The sequence below is a fragment of the Sarcophilus harrisii genome, chromosome 4 (genome assembly GCF_902635505.1).
Source record: "Sarcophilus harrisii chromosome 4, mSarHar1.11, whole genome shotgun sequence".
NCBI classification, from domain to species: domain Eukaryota; kingdom Metazoa; phylum Chordata; class Mammalia; order Dasyuromorphia; family Dasyuridae; genus Sarcophilus; species Sarcophilus harrisii.
In genome coordinates, this window is record NC_045429.1 from 290,271,341 (window position 1) to 290,294,328 (window position 22,988).

Sequence of the window (22,988 nt, forward strand, 5' to 3'; positions counted from 1 at the left end):
TAAAATAATTCCTTGTTTGCCTGAGAAAAGAATAATCCTAATACAATCATAACTATTTTATAATTCAAATAAAAATTTGGGAGTGAAAGATGACCCCAATAAACAGAAACAGCAAAAAGATCATAGAGATACTCTAAGACAGGAATTATGGACCTAAGACCTTTGTCTTGAGAAAGAATTGGACATCAAGGAAGAGAGTAGAATGGAATTTGATCCGAGGAAGGAAGAGTGATGGGTAGGCAATGAAGAATCAGAAGGCTATTAAAATAAAATGGAACTAAAATTATAATTATAATAATCAAGTTTGATCACAAAATTTAAATTAGAAAATGTACCTCCTCCTTTCACTAAAAAGGTAGGGAACTCTAGATGTGGAATGTTGCAAGTGCTGTTAGATATGACTGATGCATTGACTGGTTTTGCTGAACTTAAAAAACCTTTGTTATAAAGGAAGACAAGCTAAGTGGGGCAGAAGGAGGGGAGGAGCATAACTAGAAATAGATATAAAAACAAAAGATATAAATAAATGAATTTTTTTAAATCACTTTTATTTTTAAAATAAGGAAGTTAAGACTTGAATTTAACAACTGAAACTTGAACCCAAATAAAAAGTACCTCAATTTCCTTAAAGTCTATCTGGCCAAAGGAATTAATCTTTGGAGTGTAAAGCATATTCTGAAAAAATTTTGAAGCCAGATTCCTGAGTTCAGTTGTGCTATGCTGGATTCTGATTCTGAGTAGCATTCCTATATTTTTCCTACCAAGGAATTGCTTGTTCCCTGAAATTTTCACATTGTATTAAAATAGTTTTAGCACTAAAGACAAAACTAACCAAGTATAACACATCCTTTCTGTCGAAGCAACATGCCAAAACTCAAAATCCAAATGGAAGCTGATCACATTAAAATTTATTAAATCACTTTGGCTCAAAGGCTGATGGATGGGAAATCTGAGAGAATGTGGATAATGAAGAGACTCTGGCTGATGAGATCTCCAGAGTCCAAATATTGTGGCCTTCCAAGAACCCTAGAAACCAGACAAGTCAAGGGACTGTGGTGATATGAGCCATCTAGTTCCTGATCTTCTCTGAATATCCAAGAGTCAAAATGGACAACTTAATAAAATTCCATAGAAAAACAATCCCTTTTCTATCTCTTACTGGTAGTGATGTTGAATATTGTCAAGTACTGATCTGAATTTCACTTGAGGAGGTCAGAACTATGAGTGGAGGACTACATAGGGAGAATATGGCAGGAAAAGGAGATAAAATGGGGGAAGAGGCACAGAGAACTAAGTTGGGAGAGGGAACATTTCAGGGCCAGGAGAGAGGAAGACTCCAAGTTAGGAGATCCATTGTTCCTATTTACTTCATAAGAGTGATGATGAAGCTTTCTGAGCAGAATAGAATATCTATCTGTGTGTATGTGTGTGTGCTGAGGAGCGTGTGATGGGAAGAGACCTAGTACTGAATGGCTGAGAGACAAGGGGCTAGACAAAATGACCTTTAGAGATCGACTAGACCTGGGGTTGGGAAATGGCTCTTGCAATACTCCAGTTTCTGTCTTTCTCTCTTAAGGACTAGAGAAGGATGGAGAGACCATCATTCAGAGATCTCATTTGCTAATAGAGGCATAGAAAGGTAGGGTACTCTATATGGAAACACTGTTCTCAATGAGGGGAGGGTCTAAGTAACGGTAAGGTAGGGCCAGAGTCTTGTTCCGATTCTGGATGTCCTGGGAGATCTGGGTCAGGCGATTTTGGAAGGCAGCAATACTTTGTCTGGGGACTTCTTCTGTGAAATGTTCATCTGGATATGTGCCCAAAGGCCTCTGGGAGAAAAAGAACAGTTAGGAAAATAGACAAAGAGGGACACCGACAGAGACAAGAATAGGAGAGATGGGAACAGGGGAGGAAAACCAGGAAATGTTAAGGCAAGAATCAGAAAGGAGGAACAAGGAAAAGAATTGGTAAGGAAAAATTAGATACAGAAGAAGAAAAGGGAGACAAAGATAGAGTTATTGATACAAACATGGGAACCCATGCCTCACCAAACATACATTCTACAAAACAAACCCACATGGTCACAACCAAAGCATGTACCTGGTCCTTGGGTTCTTGGCTGACCAGCCAGAAGAGAAGGAGATTATTACAAGTTATGTTGACTTCTGGGATGGTGTCCAAGTAAGTCTTAAGAGTGGTTGTCCCTTTGGTTTGGAGTGGAGGGTTCCTCATAGATGATGGAGCATTGGGCATCCATGCTCCAAAATCATGCTGTAGGAAATGGATATTCCCTGAATAAGATGGAGTCAGCAAAGAAAGGAGGAGGAGGAAAAATAGCAGGAGGAAGAGAAAAAGAAGAGGAAGAACAAGAACAAGAAGAACAAGGAGAAGGAGGAGGAGAAGAAAAGATTGTTCTCTCTAATCACATTGGAAGAGTAGGTCAAGAAAAGGGTTAGGAAGGAGAAAGGATAGGGTAAGTGGGAGTAGTGGGTCAGGGGCCCAGTTCATACCTCCCCACACTTCTTACCTAGCATCTACAGCTGAGTGAAGTGAGTCATTAAGGTAATGAGGAGTCATCCTGACAGGAGATGTTATTGGGAAAGGTCCCAGGAATAGTCTGTCATGCAGAGGAACCAGAAGCCCCACCCAGATTCTTGTCCCTCCCCTGATGCTTAGCAATAAATCTCTCAATGCAGCCTCAACCCCAGGCACCGCCCAACTCTGACCCCAGCCCCAAACCTAACCTCACCCAAATCACCACCCAGCCTCAATCTCCACCCCGGTCCTGACACCCCCAGAGTCTCATCTGTCCTAACTCTGACCATAAATCCTTGGTTTTTCTCCCAAGTCTCTCACCTGACCACTATTGACTGCAGCATGCTGAGCAGAGCAGTTGAAAATGATGGCAGTGAGGAATTTCACCAATTCTTCAGTGGTACTCAGGCAGCTTGGAAAGCCTGAAGTTAGGATTGGAAAGGGAAAAAATGAGAAAAGAACACTATATTGAAGTGGAAGTGGAAGGGACTTATTCATGGTCACACATTATATGTCAAAAATAGGATTTAATCTCAGGATTTCCAGCACCCCAGCCTCTTAAAAATCACCTGATCTGATTTTACAAATATGAAGACTAAGTCCATGAGAGAATAAGTGACTTGCACATCTTTTCACAATTAGGAAAAAGCAAAGACACAATTAGAACCCAAGTAATCAGGCTCTATACTGGAATAATATTAATATAATAATATACAATTACATAAGGCCTCTAGTGTCATGCAGACTTCAGAGGATGCAGAGAGCATAATGGACTAGAGTAGTCAAGAGAAGCTTCATGGAAAAGTCCTAAGCTCTAAAGGGTATTTGGACATCAAGAAGAGAAAAGGAAGAGTACTTAGGTTTCAGGAGAGGCAATGGGACTGGAAAAGAGTATGAGCCAAAAAAAAAAAAAAAAGTAAAGAAGGGGGAAAAAATGGTATGTCTGTGGATGAGTGGGGGGAAAGTGAGGAGATAAGCCTAAATGGGATGAAAAGGTTGAGGGATACAGTGAGGAATAAGGTTGGGGAGGAAAAGTAGACTCTGAGTATAGAGGACCTTAAATGTCTCATTCCTAAATTGAATCCATCAGGATTGGGACATGCTAGAAGAATAAAACTTAAGAGTGGGAGGAAACCTTAGAAATGCTCCTTTTATTTTATCAAGGAGAAAATGAGTTCTGAAGCAGCTAAGTGATTTGTCCAGGGTGTTACAGGTCATAAATATTATATTTCTGCTCAAATCATGTCTGACTTTTCCTAACCTCAATTAGGTTTGCCATTTCTTTCTTCAACTCATTTTACAGAAGAAAAAAGTATCCAGGGTCACACAGTTAATATGTATATGAGGTCAAATTTGAACCTCAGGTCAATCTTTCAATTACCAGGTTTGGTGCTCTATTCACTGCGCCATCCAGTGGCCAGTAGTCCAGACTTGAGCCCAAATTCTCTAACTACACTTCAACATGCTGCCTGGAAAATGATAAGATAGAGAAAATATTTTAGGGGAAATAATTTGGAATTTAGAACAGCACTAAGATATCACTTCCTACCCATCTAATTGATAAAAATGATAAAAGATGTCAACAGACAATGCTAGAAAGGCTATGGGGATGTTCCTGACAGACATATGCTGTAAACTGGTCCAGCCTTTCTGAAAAACAATTTAGAATTACATGAGAAAAGTCAGTAACTGTTTATACTTGATTTAGCAATCCCATTACTAGGATTATATAATTTATATATTATATAACTTTGAAGATAACAAAAGAAGTCAATGAGAAAAAGTTCTACATATGCCAAAATATTCCCAATAGCAAAAAGTGCCACTGCCAAGCTTGAAATCAATGGTATGCCCATTGATAAGGGAAAACCTAACAAACTATATGAAAGTGATGGAATATTATTGTGCCATGAGGAATGACATTATGAAGAATTTTTAAAAATCTGAGAAGATTTATATGACCTGATAATACACAACAAAGCAAGTGGGGGAAAAGGGCAGTGTATATAACAAACCCAATAATATAAATAAAGATAATCCTAAAAGACAAACAAATTTGGATCAAATAAAGTAGGCAATATTGATTTCAGATGACTTAGGTCAAAATACACTTCTTTCATTTCTATTAAGAAATTGAAAATGATGAAAACTGAGTTATATGTGCTCTCATTACAAATATAATATATATTTTTGCTTAACTTTTTTTAGAGGAAGATTTTATGAGGACTTGAGGGGAGAGGTTGCTAACTGAGAAGTAATTGCTATGACAAAATAAAATGTATCTATTTGTTAAAAAGAGTATCTAGCTATGGTATGAAACCTCTTGCAACAACCTTAATTCCAAGATGACATAATATGGGCTTGGATTAACACGGTGACAGTGATAATAAAAAGGGAAGGGAAGGAGGGACATTTTAAAGGAAGAATTAATAGGGTTTGGTAACTAATTGGAAATGATGCTCAAGGGAGAGGGAGAAGAATGAATCATAGATGATTTGAAATGTCAAACATCGCCTAAAAGATGGTGTCATTATGGTGACAAGGAAGTCTGAAAAAGCTAGTTTGGCAGATTAGTTAGCTTACTTTCTAACATGTTGAGTTGAAGATAATGGAATATGAAATTTGGTAAATATCAAATTCCAAGGGCTGGACTTCAAGTGCTTTAAGTCCAGTGCTCTTTTTACTACACGTTCTGATACAGAACTGATTTTATGGTGATAGAATGACAGTTGAGTGGATCAACTATAAAGATCAGAAGAGTAGAGAGCCATAGGCAAGTGTCTCAATTAACAACCACAACTTTGAGGAAGGAGGAGGAAAAAGAAGCAATGGAGACAATGGGATGGAGAACAAAAAAAGTACTTGAAAAGTCAAGAAAGGAACATTTAAAAGGAGGGGGGGTTGATATTAAGCTGAAAAGCATCTGAGAGATAGCCACTGGATTTTGGATTGAGAGGTCATGGGTGATTTTTGAAAAAGGTTTCACTGAATGATTATAGATATAAATCATCTTACAAGGGATTAAGAAGTAGATCAAAGGATTTTAGAGTTGAAAAGGATGTTAGAGAATTGTCCATTTCAAACTCTTCATTTTATAGAGAAGGAAGTTAAGGCTCAGAGAAGTAATGCAAAAAGCTAAGATTTGAATCCATATCTTCTTACTCAAAATTTGGGATTATTTCCATTATGCCATATTGCTAGTAAATAGTGACAAAATAAAGAGGCAGCAAGTATAGACTTTTTATTTAAAAGGGTGTAGTCACAGAGGCAGGAAAGAATCCCAGAAAGAATACTGGACAAAGATTCAGGATGCATGATTCAAAGATTCAGCAACTGCATTTCTGTTAGCTATGTGACAAAGAAGGGGATCTTGTTTTGTTTTGTTTTAGAAAAGGAAGACCTTGGAGCATTTGAAGCCTAGAGAAAAAAACAGTGGCAATGGAAAAGATTTCAGATGAGAAAAAAGGGATAATCAATGGACCAAACACTGTCCTGGAGAAAGGAAAGAATGGGGTTCAGGGAGAGAAGTATGGCTACCATCATTCTCTTAAGAAAAGAGAAGAGACTAGATAGAAATATAGATGAAGATAGATTAAGAGTTCACACTGGCAAGTCTCAACCTTAATAATGTAAGTGACAAGATTTGCAGAGACTGGGAAAGGAACAATGAGATTCAGGCTGGAGGAAAGAAGAGAAAACCTGAAACAAATACTCTGAGATGTATGCCGAGGAATCAAAAAAAGATGGAAAAAAGGACTGACAGGAGCAAAGTCAACTCTGCCTTACATATTTTTTTCTTGTTTTCTATGGGGTTCCTTCTCTCTGCAATCAGGCTGTAAGTTCCCTAAAGGCAGGACCCTGTCTTATACTTCTGTTTCCCCTATATCCTATAACAGGTGAAATGAACTGAAATAAAGGAACAATGATACAAGCCTCTATGGGTGTGAATGGAAATTATCCATTAGTAATACCTGAATTTTTTCTCTCCAGGAATGCCTGGGTAAAAATTTCGCCCACCCAGGCCTGGAGCTCTGAATCACGTTGTACAAAAATATCACTGGGATAATAGTAATTCACAATTTCATTGACAAAGCTAAGAGGGAAAATAATAATAAGATATGGTTAACAAATAGTAAACACTTAACAAATGCTGTCTCATTTTATCTTTACAGCAATCCAAGTACATAGATACTTATGCCCATTTTACAAATGAGGAAATAAAGGCAGGCAAATGTAGATAACTTGCCTTTGGTGACCTATCTAATCAGTATTTGAGGCTATATTGAACTCAGGTTTTCTGACTCAGCATTCTATCCACTGCAATGCCCACTTACCTAGAAGGCACAGTTGAATTCCCCATCTTTAGTCCTAAAATCCTTCCCTTTGAAACTTCTTCATGTTCATGACCCTACATTCAAGGATCATTCTCCTCTCCCAGGACAGAGGAACTATCTGACTACTAGTTCATCTAAGCAGAGAAGAAAGACTTAAAAGATATTCCATCCCAATGGCCAAGACCTCTTGACACCTGGCTGTTCCCTTACATCTCAATGGCTTCCCATATCTTCATGCCATCATCTCGGTAGTAGTAGTTGGGGATGCACTGGACCCCCCGGGCCTTCAGGTTGTCTGGGAGGCAGAACATGGTGTAGGTAAAATGTGCTAGGCCTGTACTCATCAGGTATAGGAGTCCTCGTCTCCCAATGGATGTGACCTAAGAAGTAATCACAGGTTATCTTCCTGAATTAGCCAATCCCTTCTAATTCTGAGGAAAAGCATTATCCTCAGACCCCTGGATTTATGAATAGGGTTAGGAAAAGACAAGTAAAAGCTTAAGATTAGAAATGTCAATAAAGAAAAATTGGGATTAAGGATAGGGATAAGGGAACATGTGAAAAAAATTAGTTAACATTGAATTTACAGTCAGTACCACATAATAGATAAATGTTTGATATTTTACTGATCTTTGGGTAGAAATGGGATTATTTGGAGAATTACTGCCTGGAAAGGGGCTATGATTTAATAGAGCAATACTCTGTTGTTAGTAACTAGATGAATTTAGGATTCTGCGATAGAGCTCCTGTAATTGTGACAAGAGCATGTAATTGGTGAGTTCAACAGGACTACCCAAGGGAGGTCCTAGCCCTCAGGAAACCCAAACCTATACCTTGTCCACCAGACCATCAGGATTCAGCAGGGTGGCCCTGGCAATGGTATTCACTTGGAGTGTGTATCTTGTATGAGGGAGCAGGAGCTAGGCACAGATTTATAAGTGAGACAAGTAGGATTCAGATTCACCAATCCCCTAACCCAACCCTGATTCCAGTCAAGCTTGCCTCCCCCGGGCCCACCTTGTAAATGGGATGGCAGAGGGGAAGCTGGCGCAGAGTAGCCATGGCAAAAGCCTCACAGAGGAGATGGGTGCAGAGAAAATGAGTATTGTTCTCATGGATGAGGAACTCTGAGTTTCGCACCCAGGTCTTAGCCAAGAGCCAGTCCCATTCTGAGTCGCTGGGCAGGAATATGGGACTGTCTGGACCAGGAGTCTGGCTGAGCTGGGAGGAGGAATTAGAGGGAAGGTATTAAATATGAATCAGAAACAGAGATGAGGCTACATCTCTTACTTCTGTCTCCAGTCTTCTCCCATACCTTTAGTTTCCTTTACGCTTTCATGATTTTCCTTCATCCCCTCTTCTTTGATGTCCCCAGTTTCTCCTCCCTTTTAGTCTGCCCTTCCAGGAACTAGACCCTCCCCATGGATCAAACCTAAGGAATATTCACCTGGATAGCCAAGGGCAAAAGAGCACCCTGAGGGTTGAGCCAAAGCAGGCAGAGTGGGGCAGCCACATACTGGGGCTTGCCATTCAGATGACCCACAGGAGCTTCCTTGAGGATCCAGTAATCGGCCAGGAAAATTGATCCCTTCTGGTTAACACATAATACACATAGAAAATTAGGGCAAGAGCTTTCCCTCATCTCCCACCACTTCCCCTTCTCCCCTCTCCAACTCACTTCCTCCAAACTCCTGCCTCTAAATGCCTCCAGTTTATAAATACTAACTCAATCTGGTCTACCTCTTTATTCCCTTAGCCTTACCCATCCCTACCCATGCAAGAATTTCTGTTTCTATCAGTCTCCAGTTTCTTTATGTCCCTGAAAGCCTCCTGAATAACTTCCCCTGATTGGGGCCTCAAAGATTATTCCTCTGCAAGAAAGGTCTACATTCTGATGACTTTATTCTTCCTCCAATGCCAGGAATGTGATCTCATGGATTCCCAAATTCTATGATTAAACCACATAACTATCCCAAAGGCTCCTGGATGTATCATAGCTTCCATACTTGCTTCCATACTGATCTGATAAGGGACATGGCCCACTAACCTCCTTGCTACTTCATGGTGTCAGAGAAATATCCTTCCTAAGATCTTATCTCAAACTTTCCAGTAACTCTAACCCTAACTCTGACTTCATCCTTACCCCTTAACTAAATCTAACCTAAATCCATTCCTATCCCCTAAACTCAATACCAGTCCTTCCCTCACCCTAATTTCTCCTGTCTTCCCTGTCTCTTATCAGATTCCAAACCCTGCACTTTTCCCTTTACCACATCTTAATAATAGTAATAATAATAATAGCTAGTTTTTATATAGCATTTTAAAGTCTACAAAATGCTTTACATATGTTATCTCATTTAATTCTCATAACCTCTTGGGAGGTAGGGGTTATTATTAACTCCATTTTAGAGGTTAACTTGCCCAGGGTCATAGAGTTAGTAAATGTCTGAGGTAAGATTTGAACTTCTTCACTCCAGAGCTCATCCATATAATTCTAAATCACATTTATATAGCCCCTTAAAGGTTTACTGTGACTTTTTCCTCAGAGTTAGCTGATAATTTGGATAATATGATTATTATTTATCGTATTTTATAAATTAAGAATAGCTAATAAGATAAGAGATTTAGGGCTTAGTGCCAACCCACATCTCCTGACTCTCTTATCCAAAAAGTTACAAACCATTTAGACTGAATCAACCTGTCTTGTCCAAAGGCTATTTTAAAACAAAACAAAAAACCTTTCACACTGATATTTTAGGATTTTACAAAGTACATTCTTTGAGGCAGATATTGCATATATTAATCTCATTTTAAAGGTGAGAAAACTGGAGGGTTGGAAGGTGATCTGTCCAAGCTCCCACAGCAATTAAGTGTCAGAGGTGTCAGACTGAGGCTAGCTGGACACATTGGGACATGCTACACGTGCACCTTAAAATATTTTTGGGGAATCTTTTTAAAAATAAATAAGAATATAGTGGAACATAGATAATGTTAATACGTGATTTTTCTAAGTCAATATGCAGCCAGGGATGCTTATGTAAGATGTAATAATTTCCTTCTATTTAAGTTTGATACCACTTCCCTATACCCCATTGGACTCCAAATGGCATGGTATGAAAGCTCAAGGGAGTATAGCATACTGTCTTTAAAAAGAAAGGCAAAAGCTCCAACATTCCCCAAACTTTCCTTTACAAATGAATGCATCCAGATCCTTCTGGAGTCTATTAAAGTGAATGGTCTGTGCCATCTCTTGGAATAAAGAATTCTGTAATTATATGTTGGATAAAGGAAATTGTCCTTATTTCTAGCTTAAGTCCCATCAACTGCAAGTGTTTTTTTTAACAAATATATATCCACATTCTCAACTATGTGTGTTTGCATCTCTCTGTCTCTGTTTCTCTCCTCTCTTTTTGTCTCTTCCCTCACTCTTTAGATAGCTATCTCTAAGACTGAAGGAAAAAGGAATGACAGAAAATGGAATAAAGAGTATCATGGAAACAACTAACATGAACTTGCACAGACTTCAAGTGATAGTGAGAGGTAGAAAGGCCTGTTGTTCATGGAGTCACAAAGAAACAGACACACCAGCAACAATCTATTTCTCTATTTAAGTCTCTCTCTTTCCAACTAGATCAAGAGATAAATTTATCTTGTGTGGGTTGATGGCTTTTTTTCTGATGAAATAGTATGCTATAATCGCAGGGGTCCTCAAACTTTTTAAATAGGGGGCCAGTTCACTGTCCCTCAGACTGCTGGAGGGCCAGACTATAGTAAAAAACAAAAACTTTGTTTTGTGGGCCTTTAAATAAAGAAACTTCATAGCCCTGAGTGAGGGAGATAAACATCCTCAGCTGCCGCATCTGGCCCATGGGCCATAGCTTGAGGACCACTAGACTTGGAGTTAGAAAGACCTAAAGTTCAATTCCCACCTTAAATACTTACTAATTGTGTGATGCTGGACAAGTTACTTAACTTCTTGGCATATCAAGTTTCCAAGTCTATAAAATAACTGAGATGGACTTTAAAATCATTTCTAGTTTATAATCTATCATACTATGATTGAGGGAGAAGGAGAGCTGATGAATAAAGCTACTTTCTTCCTATAGGTTTTGATCTTATTTACCTTCATTCCCCCCCTCAACCAAAAGAACCTTTAATTTTTTTTTCAGAGTTGTTCAAATTCTTTTTTCTGGAGTTATAGAGTTCAGAACTATTTGCATGAATTGGACTAGATGTCCTCTAAGATCCTTTTCCATTCTAAAGGCAGTGATTCTTGGTTATAGAAACAATCACATTCTTTCTTTGTTCCTATCTGCCAAACCCAAGCTTAATTCTTTTTTTGTCCACACCAAACCCTATCTCTCTCCTTCTAGATATCAGTAATCCTAATGTCTCTCCTGGACTCTATTACTAATCTTCACCTTACTTCAATTCCTATTTCTTACTTTAATGTAGCATATTTCTCCTCTCCATCCCTCTTTCTTTAATCATTTCCTTAAGTCTTTCCTACTCTTTCCTCCATAATTCTAACTCTTTCCCTCACCCCATCTCCCCTTGGTAGCCCCTAGCCCAGGCTCAGTCCTGGAGGATGGCCCTAGCCATCCCTTGCCTCCAGCTCAGCCTGCAGACAGGTGCTGGGACCTAGGGAATGAGCCACCATGGGGTCAGTGACAGGAAAGTTGCTGGGCAGGCTGGAGAGTCGATGGATCATGACAGGATTCACTCCATTCAGGTACTGGTAGCCAAAGAAGTGGTCCTCCTTCCAATGCTCTGTCACATACTCTGTAGTAGAGAAAGGTAGGTAAATAATTTCTGATAATTCCCTGGATGCACAGGAGAGTTGACTCTCCTTGAGCTAATTTTCCCAGGGTGCCCAGCTAGTGGGTGAGGGAGCTGGAACTTCATTCCATCCCACTTCTCCTGACTCCAGGGACAAGATCTTCTCCATTTCCATTGCTTTTCCCTTGCTCCAATTATAATATGCATAAATTGAAAATGCTACTCAGTCTCCCAGACTGAGGCAGGAAAAGGGCAAAGGAAGCTGGTTTCTCAATGGCCTAGAACTGGAAAATTCTTAATATAGAAAGTAGGATCTTAAAAAAGAAGTAGGAGACAGAGACAAAGCCAAATACAGAGTGAGACGTAGGCAGAAATGAAATTTTACCACCAGATTCTTCCTCACCTGAGGTAGGTGTCTTATGGCACCAAAAGATCTTTTTGATGTCATCCAGCTTCTTCCAAGAACCCTTTCTGTCTAAGAGACCACGGAGTTTCATGCCTAAGGACCTAAGGATAAGTAGATGTAAGAACAATGAAATGGTCTTGGTGTGGGCAGAGAGATGAGGGAAGAAAGTGGCAGAAGAATAGAATAGAATGTGATACTGGTATGATCTAAGAGATATAGGAAAAGCATTCCCTAAATCATTGTGCCTACCACTCCCTGCTGCAATATCCAAAACCCCACCAGTTGTGTTATTGTGCAGATATGCTGTAGGATTGAGTAAGAAAGAGACTGAAGATCAGAGAAATGGAAGCAGAAATGGAAGGCTGAGGGCCAGAGAGAGGAAGATTGAAAGGTGGAATAGAGAATGAGAGAAAGAAATGAAGCTAAGGGAAAAAAAGGAGGGAGATAATGGAAGACTGAAGGTCAGAGAACGGAGAGAGTGAAAAATAGAGATGGGGAGATTGAAGAAAAGACTAGAGATACTGAAAGAAGAGTTAAGAAGGGATAGAGGAGGGATATTGAGGGACAGAGAGATGGGAACCAGGGACAGAGGAGAAAGTCTGAGGGACAAGTAGGACTGAGAGATGGATGGGACAGGATTATAATGATAAACTGGTAGAAAGGAGTATGATTTTAACTAACACCTCTAAATAATTGCCTCCACTGGAGGCACTATGTTATATGGTAAGAAGAACACAGATTCAGGAGCCAGAAGACAGAAGTTAAAATCCCCACTTCTGATGCTTAATACCTGATGTTACTACTTGGATCTCATTTTCCTCATCTATAAGAAGTAAGGGATTGACTTTCAAGTGCTCTTCAGATCTAGATTCTATGACTCAAATTTCCAACTATTATCGCTAGTGTTCTTTGGTTTCAAATTTCCAATTTCTTGCTGGACATCACCATTTAGATATCTGTCATTTGAAAATCAGTATGCTTACTTATCTACTCATTCTCCAAACCTGCTTCTTCCTCTGACTATTCTAGAAAAGTAATAGACTTTCTCCCTGTAACCTAGATTGAAAACCTTGGAGATCAAAGTCTCCATTCTTTACTTCCTTTACTTCAAGCATTCAAATACTCACCAAGTCCTATAAAATTCACCTTTCAAAATGTCTCTTGAACTCCACTGCACTTCCCTTTGCCATCATACTATTTATGGCCCTTATTACCTCTGACCTGGACATTGCAAATACCCTAACTATTCTTGTGGCCTCTAGCCTCTTCCTCCAATGAACCATGTACAATCCTGTCAGAATAATCTTCTTCATCATCACTGCATCACTCCAATTTGATTCAATTTAAATGCTCAGAAACATGAAATGGTGTTCCAGGGGACTACAGTATTGGTCCACACTACTTAATCTGGCATTCTCCACCTTCCACAATTTCCCCCAACCTACTTTTTCGGCTTTATGTTTCACTTATTCCTTGTGGATAAAGTTGAATAATAGAAATAGTGAAAAGACACTCTGAACTTGCAAGTCACTCATTTTACTCATACTCAGTTTCTTCTGTAAAATGAGGATAAGTGTAGCAACTCTCAGACAGTGTTGTGATAATATTTGTTGAAATAATATTTGTAATGTATTTTTCAAAAATAAAGTGTTATAGAAATTCTAGTTATTCTTGAAACCTTCTTTATTCAAACTGATTTCTTTCATTGACCCTTAAAAATACTTTGGTTTTCTGCCTACAATGTTATCCATGCCATTCCTTCCTCACTGCACCTACAATCTGTAATGCTTTCTTATTTCTGTGCTTCCTATAGATCTTTTTTGTGTCTATCATCCATTTGGCCATGAACTATTTTCCCCTGTTCAAGTCTTTGCTGTGGTTCTCTCTTATCCCAGGATAAAACATAAATGCTTGGCATTTTAAAAGCTCTTCAGAGCTAGTCTCTAACTTAACTTTCCAGATTTAATTCACTTTACTCCTTGAACTCAGTTCCAAAATCCTGTTTCCATACCTTTGCACAGGCTGCTATCACCCTCCCAAAGTCTGGAATGTCCCATTTTCTCCAGTGGCATTCTTCCAAACCTTAGCTCCATCTCAAGTTCAGCTGAGGTGCCTCCTCCTAAGAGAAGTTTTACCAGCTCTCCTCCCTTTCCACACCACCCCCTCCAGGATGTGCTCTTGTTCCCTCCTTAAATTACTTTGTACTTTATTATCTGTATACATGTCACATCCTCCAAGGATAAGTCCTTGAGAAAAGGAACTTTTCAGTTGTGTTATTTTTCCAGTGTCTGGCATAGAACTTTGCTTAGTTATTTTGTCTTCTTTTGTTTTGGATCTCTCTCTCCCTCCTTCCTTCTCTCCTTCCCTTCCTCCATCTCTTTGTTTCTGTCTCTGGGTGTACATGTCTTTGTGTCTCACCCCTCCCTCTCTTCTCTCTTACCAAACCTTTAATTTCATTTGTATAAGGAACTCCCAATGAGGGAACTCCCCATTCCCAATGTAGATCTGTACCTGCTTTGCAATTCACAGTCTTAGAGAGCTGCTTGGGTACTAAAAGGCTTAGTGAGTGACCTGTTCAAGTTATATATGTGTTACAGACTTAAACCTAAGTGTTCCTGGCTCTGAGGTTACTATCCCACACTGCTTTGTGCCTTTCACTTAGGCTTAACCCATTTGTGATAAAAATGAATGGAATTAGGATCAGTCTCTCTGGCTTGTGCTATTATCTAAACCTGGTGCTAAAAGCTTGTGCTTTTCATGTGTATGGGCAACTCCCAATTAGACTATGAACTTGAGAGCAGGTGTTCAATATTATATTATATTTCTGTCACCCACAAAGCACCTAGTAAATTGCTTTGCACTTGACACATATTCAGTAATTATCAATCAATTTGATTTTGTATTGGTCGGGGAGACTAAAGACGAGGATTCTAATTTCTCTTCACATACTCATTAGCAAGTTAGAAGTTAAGTAATACTGGGGAGAGAGAGAGAGAGAGAGAGAGAGAGAGAGAGAGAGAGAGAGAGAGAGAAGGAAAAAAGAGGGAAGGAGAGACAGACAGACAGAGATGTCCTACAGCCAAGATGGCAGGGTAGAAATAAATAATCCAATCAGCTAATTCCCTGCAGCTACTCTAGAAAGATATAGAAAACATCAAATTGAGTCCTAATCTTGAAATGGTGAAAAAAAAGATCCTTCATTTTTGAAACCTAGGTCTGTGGACACTGGGATGGGATCTAGAGGAATAGCAGCTTGAAGCATTCTAGCCCAGAAACTGAATGGTCTACATATATCAGAGAGAGTAGTCCTAAGAACCTGACCTTATGCAAAGAGCAGAAATAGATGCTAACTGTCAGAATAACACATTGCTGGATCACAGATCCAATGGGGGACTGAGGAGGAAGGGCTCGGTGTCTCAGGGTGGTGATCGTAGGTTGTATACTGAATTGATGAAGAATGGAACATGAGGCCAGAGTGAGGAATGTTGAGTGAAGCAGCTGTGACTAATCCAGGGAATAGAGCTGGGTCTCAGATCTAGCTACCAGACCAGTCTAAAACCTGAAGTGGAATGATCAGAGGAGTTATCTCAAACCAAAAGAGAGCCTGTTGTACTGTCACTATGAACCTGCAAAGTTTCAAGTTGGCTGATGATGGTTACAGTCAGGTTCAAGTCCATAGATAGTTGTGTTGCTCAGACCCAAAACTGGGTAAAAAATTTGCAGAGTTCAGATCAGGATGCTCTGGATCAGACCATTATGGCCCCAGTGAAAACTTGTTGATCTCCAGCCTGAGCTGTCTCTGAGATCCTGGAATAATAAACATTTAATAATGCCCCAAGAAAGTAATGGCAGGATCAAAGAGGACACAAAACAAGACTAAGCATGAACCCAGCCATTTTCTCCAGAAGTCCACAGAACATGGGACATATTCTAAAGCAAAGTCCAAAGACAGGAAATGAAATATAAAGAATAAGCAAACAAACAAACCAAAAATCCCATTGTAAAGAGCTATTATGATAACAGGGATCCTCAAGACACAAACTCAGAAGAAAATGATTTCTTTACAACTACAAAGGCTCAAATAGAAACACAACTTGAATATAAGTTCAATTAGAATTCCTAGTAGCAAGCGGGCTTTTTTTTTTTAAAGAGTTAAAATTGATTTTATAAATGAGAGACCTGGGGAAAACAATTGGAAAAGAAATTTGAGTATTAGGAGAAAAAAATGTAAAAGAAAGCAGCCACGTCATGATCTCACAAAATTTGCAGCTACCACTAGAAAAAAGCAGAGTTTGGAATATGATATTCCAGAAGGCAAAAATATAAGAGCTCACAAATAAGAATAACTTACCCAACAAAACTGAATATAATCCTAAAGAGGGGGAAATGAATTTTTAACAAGATAGAGGACTTCCAAGCATTCCTGATGAAAATAATGGAGCTGAATAGAAATTTTGAAACATAAATATAGGAGTCAACATAGAAGAATAACTATGAGTAAGCAATCATAAAGGACTAAACAAGACTTCAGTATTTGATACAGGTGCCTCCTCTATCATTATCAAAGGTCACAGAAGTCTAAAAAGACTCTAACAGAACTTAAGAGGGTTTCTTTGGTTGTTGTTGCATTTTTTTTTCTTTTTAAATGTTTTGATGATCTTAGAAAAAGGAAAAGAAGGAAAGGAATATATGGAGACAGGAAGTAGAAGGTGGGGAAAGGAATTATCTTACATAATTTGAATGGGCAAATAGAAGACTATACAAATAAGGAGGAAAGAGCTGAGATGACACATATACAGAAAGATGAAGGAATACATTTCACTTAATAGAGAAACAAGAAGGAAAGGGAAGAAAAGAGAGGAAGAATAAGAGATTAATTCTAAAGACAAAGAAAAACTATAGCCAACAAGTGTGACCAAGAAGAGAGGTTTTAAATTTTTAATAAGAGCCCATGATTGGGCTTTAGATCGGGGAGCAGAAACATTGTACAAAATCTAGACCATTTTGCTGAGCCCACTTCTTTTTTAACTACTTTCTTCCTTATAAACAGTGCGGAAAAAACTCTGATCAATGTCATTTCAAACTTTTTGTGAACCTTTTTTGGGTTTTCATTCCAGTAAAGATACTGGAATTTTTTTTTTTTTTTTTGGCCATTCTTTTCTCTTAAGATGAGAAAACCGAGGCATACAAGGTTAAGTGACTTACCCAGATAATAAGATTCTAAGGCCAGATTTGAATTTAGGAAGAAGAGTCTTTCTGACTCCAGGTCTGACACTTTATCAGCTATAGTATCTGGCTGCCTCTGATCTAAGATTCCAGAGGACTCAAGATGAAATATGTTACATACCTCCTAACAGATATATATATACACACACATATGTATATACATGCATATTTATTTCAAATATATGTTGGAACATAAATATGCGTGTAGATAAATATGTCTCTAAATATACACATATGTGTATATACACACATACATATGTATGTATATATATCTGGACAAGGCCAATCCAGGAATTTGTCTTGCTTTACCATTGTATTTTTGACAGGGATTTTCTATTTCCATTTTTTTCTTTTTCAGTGGAGGGGAAGGCAAAAAGAACTGGGAGGGAGAGAAAGGAGATTTTCATTAATTGAACAAAATAAAATCAAGTTAAAAAAAAGGAAGGTAATTAAGAAAATAGGGAGGAGGGAAAATTCAAGACTAAAAAAATATTGAGGGATAATGAGAAGAACCACCATAACAGATAGAACAATTGAGATAAAAAGAGGAGAAATTAAGGAAACAGAAAGAGGAAAGATGGAAGAACAGAGAGAAAACTGAAGGACATAAAGAGAAATTATTGAATAAGTGAAGGGAAATTGAGGAAAGACTGGAAAAAGGAGTACTAGAAAAAGGACAGGGAGGGTATTGACTGAAGAATGGTGATAGAGGTACTAAAATCTCACGCAGGTATAGCATTGGAGAGTAGAGATGCCGTCTTGGTGAATGAGTATCGAATATTTGGATCCATGTGTAACAGGGACGGGATGTCTATCTTTGAGGGGAAGCCTGGCAGGTAACGATTCCCACTTCTGTGAATATCTCAGAGTGAGAAGAAGAGGAAGAGAAATGATGGAGTTAGAAGGGTCTGTATCCCCAAATCCCTTCTATTTCCCCCCTTTTCCATTACTTCTAGAACCCCTTGTTCTCCTTCCATCTTTACTTAGGGTGTTTCCCCTAACCCTGTATTGCCCTATTTGGAGGCCAGTGGCACATCTCTACCTGAAATGTTCTTCCCCTAATCTTGAATCAATGCCATTCCTCCCCTCCTCCCCAATTTGGCTCATCTACAAATCCCTCGTTATCTGGCCCTGCCCTGATTTCATCACTGCTTTGCTCTGAGCCCCTCAGTGCTCATACTCCATCATCCCACTATAATTAACTCTGTGACTCTATCTGAAACCTAGATATGACTCCTAGCTTCCACATTACAGGAATTTACTAAGAAACCAGGTCTCCTCCTTCCTCTGAACTTTGGAGAGATTTAGTTCAAGATTCAGTCCACCTCTAACTACTAATATATTCTCCTTTTCTGTTAGCATCCTCCACCAGCCCACCCACTGGTGCTTTCACCTGGAACCCTGGTCTTCAGAGGGTGTCATCTTTGTCAGAGCAAATTTCCTATCTGATTCCATCTCCTCAAAGCTGTTGACATCCACTATTCTGGGAAATCCAGGGGCGTAGATTTTCCAGCTGTACAGAAAAGAAAGATGGGTAAGGAGTGAAAGGTCAAAGTTAAGGTAAAGAGGAGACATAGGATTTTAAGCTGATCCCATCCCCAAGACACATCAATACCTATGTTTTGTGTACTTTTGTTCTTGGCTCCAGGGTCATCAAGAGACTGTGAACAAAACTCATAGGATGAAGACCCCTTTTTCCTTCCCCTGCGCAAGTTTTCCCTATGAAAGGACTGGGTATTTAGAACAGAGTAATGACTGGAATTGACCTCCTGATTTTAACTTCCAAGTGAGAGTCAGGATTATAATAGGACTTGATCAGGTTTGGAGTAAGGGTCAGATTTGAGGCTGAAGTTTCAGGCAAGATCTGTGTTAGGATCAAGATAAGCAAAAGTCAGAGGTTCAGGATTAGGGACTGAAGTTGAAATCAATAAAACTCAGACAAGATTGTGGTTCAGAAACAAAAATCAAAATTCGGGTTCATATTATGTTAATGGAAACCTGCTCTCACCGATAACATTCTTGCCTGGCTTTGAGTTCCTTTTTCCGATGATCCAAGAGCAAAGGGAGGGAATCATGGCAGATGATTTTTCCTGAAGAGAATAGATATCAGATATCAAAAGTTTCAAGTTAGTGAAATCAACTCTAGTGCTTGAAGTTGACTTTTCTTGAATGTCTTGAAGCCATAGCATTCTCTTACACAGTTTCTCCTCTAACTTTAAACTGACCAATCTTCAATCTTATCTCTAACCTTCACCCTCACCCACCATTGCACTGCAGAACCTAAATGGCCAAACCAGGAACCATAACTCTTACAGGGGCTCACACAGAGCTGGGTGTCAGGAAGTTGGGAGCTTAGCAATCATGTAGTCCAAGTCGATTTTTTTTCTAGGTCTATCTTTTCAGCATAAATATTTACTCCTCACAATTTTTTTTTCTACAAATCAGGGATTAATTTAATGTTTTGTTGGTTGTCTAAACTTAAGAAAGTATTAATAAAGCAGATGAATTTTACATTATTCTCCCCACTCCTTGTAGAGAGGTTGGCTATTTACCTACCTTTTCATTAGTAAAAAATTTAAAATGCCCTTTCTGAAGATGTTTCCTCTGAGACCCAGAGTTTCTGTTATACCTCTAATCCATAATGATTTTATTAACTTTGTTCCTGCATTTAATCCTATCACTTATCTAATACCTCAACCAATCAACCAGTCACTTATTAAAGGCCTATTATAAACTATTTCTAGTGCCAGGAGATATCAATACAAAGATGAATATGTCCCTGCTTTCAAAATTCGGTTGAGAGACAACATATAAACAAGCACACACACATAATTGATTGTATGATATGGGAGACATTGGCACAAGGCTGCTTAGCATGGCGTGCCCTCATCAGAGAAGGTGCTGTGTTCTATGAGCAGAGCAGAATTGAATTAGCTCAGAAGAAATGCTAGATGCACAAAGTTAGAGAGTACACCCCAATTTTCCACTATTTGAACCCCAAATGTGACAAAGCTCCGAGTTCAAATTGGTCTTATCATCTAGTCGGATACCCTGTAACTGAACTCTAACATAGTGATATCATTTTAGTCGTCTCTAAAAACAAAGCATAGCAACCAACATATGTATGTATTCATATGCATATGTATATATGTATGTATATAAGTAGTATATTTATACCAAATAAATTTAAAATAAAACCCTTGGAGAAAGAAGAGTACTAGTAATTGGGGGAATCAGAAAATATGTTATCTCTATTATGTGGAAGGCAATGATTGAGTTAAGCTTTGGAAAGAGAGAATGTTTTCTAATAAATTGTGATCAGGAAGGAGCCAGTCAAGAAAGGTATAATAAAAAAGATAGGTTGGGAACACTTTAGTTGCCAAATCCAATAACCTTTTCTTAAATTCTTTATAAAAGTGCAGCTTTTGATACTGTTGACCATCTTCTCCTATCTTCTCTCTAGGTTTGGGGGGCACTACACTCTCTAGTTCTCCTATTTCTTATTTAACTAATTCTTCTCTGTTTGTTGGATTCTTCATGCAGCAGACCCTCATAGGGTTATCATAGGTATCATAGGGTTATGGTTAGGCTCTCTTCTCTTTAAAAGGGAGCTCTTACACTATTTAATCAGTTTTCATGGCTTTAATTATTATCTCTATACTGAAGATTTTCAGTTTCTCTGCTTACCTCCAATGTTCTATCTTCATACTATCTTTTAGATATCTCAACTTGGATATTAAGTGAACATCTTAAACTCAATATGCCCAAAACTAAATTTATCTTTCCCTCTAAAACCTTCCGCTCCCATCTTGCTTATTGTTGTAGAGAGTAATACCATCTTCCTACCCCCTTAGGATCACAATCCAGAAGTTATCCTGGATGCCTCACTTTCTCTTATTTCCTCTCCCATATCCAATCTGTTGCTAAGGCCTATTGATTTCACCTTTGCAATATCGCTGGGACCTACTGTCCTCTGACACTGACACAACTTGGATTCAGATCCTGAACTATCATAATAGCTGCTGGTGGGTCAGCTTGTCTTTTCTCTTTTCTCACCAAAGTGATTTTCCTAAAGCTTGGGTCTGACTATGACACCTCTGTACTCAATAAACTCCAATGGTTTCTTAAAACCTCCAGGACCAAACATAAAATTCTCTATTTAGCATTCATGGCACTTTGCCCCCTTCCATCTTTCCATTCTTATTGTACCCTACTCTCGGACAGATATTCTTCAATCAAATGACCCTGGTCTCTATGTTGTTTCAAGAACAAGACATTCTATCTCTCAGCTCCCTGAAATTTTTCTGGCTGTCACCCATGTCTGGAATGTTTTTCCTCTTTCCCTCTGTTTGCTGAGACTTCTGGTTTCAATAAAGTCCCACATAGAATCCCTCCTTTTAGAAGAAGCCTTTCCGGATCCCTTTTAATCTAGTGCCTTGGCCCTTTTAATTATTTCCAATTTAAACTGTACATAACTCATAAGTATATATTTGCTTGTCATCTTCCCCATTACATTGAGGGCAAAGACAGTCTTTTGCCTCTTTTTGCAACTTCATCACTTAGCACAGTGCCTGACACATAGTAGGTATTTAATAAATGTTGAGTGATTGATTAAAATTAAAAGACATCCAGAGAAGGTTACATTTTATCCTGGAAACAATAAGGAGCCACTGCAGTTTTACTGATTTTCAGGGGAGTCATATGAAGATATCTGAACTTAAGAAAAATTTCTTGTGTCCCTTTAAGGTTCTTTAAGAACCCTGGCTCTAGTTCCTCCTCCTTCTCTTTGCTTACCTGTGCCTGGCCGAAACTCTACTGTGCAGTAACCTTCAATCCACTGGTAGCAGGGAAAGCAGGTGACCACTCCACTGGGGTCAGTGACTGTGATATAACTGCAGTACCAAGAGTCTTTGGGGAAGAAGGAGAATCGCTCTTTGTGTAGCCGAACCAGGAGGAGTTCCCCTAGCTCACAGGAGCTGTTTACCTTATATTTCTGAACCTGAAGGGAGTTGTGAGAAAAATCAGGATTACAACTGTGTTCAGAATAAAACCAGACAGACAAGAGCAGGGTGAGTTTCGCATAGATAGGATTCAGGAACAGTTTCAGTGTTATGGGCAAGGTAAGCATGTAACTCAATCAAATATATGGTAAAAGTTCCAAGCTAGAAGTAAGATTAAAACTAGAAAGCAGGGTTAGGAATAGATGGCAAAGATTGTGAAGTAAACTTTAGAATCAAGGATGGCTTGGGAATTATTTCCATAGAAAATCTCCCCTTTCTTCACAACACTACCACCAATCCAACCTCCTCAGCCCTCGGTACTTACAGCCCCTGGGGTGAAGTCCCTGCCAATATGATCCAACAGCTGCTTGGGGCTCTCAGCATCTGTGCCAATCAGGGTGACAGAGATGGAATCCAGGGTCCCAGCCAGAAAGTAGGGGCCTGTGGCCACCCGCACTCGATATACCACCATGATTCAAGGAGAGCTTGGAGGCAGAAAGCAGGATTGATCACGATTGGGTTTAAGAATAGGGCTAGGCTAGGGCGGATGTTAATAGTTTGCTTTGAAGTAAAGATTAAGGTTGGGATCTGAATTAGATTCTTTGGAGCTCTCCAGAAAGCAGTACAGTTGGATTTTGAAGTCTGTCTCCTTTCTTGAGCACTCTCTAGATGACTCACTCATACAATTTTCTGACACCCCGTTTTGCT

At 39.0% G+C, this 22,988-nt stretch overlaps 1 protein-coding gene across 1 annotated transcript; it reads right to left on the reverse strand.

The window, feature by feature from the left end:
* Positions 1-531: 531 nt before the first annotated feature.
* ALOXE3 (arachidonate lipoxygenase 3) lies at positions 532-22,988 on the reverse strand. Its single transcript, XM_003768727.2, has 15 exons — positions 22,606-22,988; positions 22,075-22,279; positions 19,289-19,370; positions 18,674-18,793; positions 18,007-18,132; positions 12,052-12,155; positions 11,479-11,651; positions 8,317-8,460; positions 7,887-8,090; positions 7,703-7,789; positions 7,080-7,249; positions 6,507-6,628; positions 2,857-2,957; positions 2,101-2,271; positions 532-1,829 (listed from the first exon to the last, which is right to left on the reverse strand). Exons 1-15 carry the CDS (start codon positions 22,750-22,752, stop codon positions 1,650-1,652), a joined length of 2,136 nt encoding a protein of 711 aa, XP_003768775.1. The 5' UTR covers positions 22,753-22,988; the 3' UTR covers positions 532-1,649.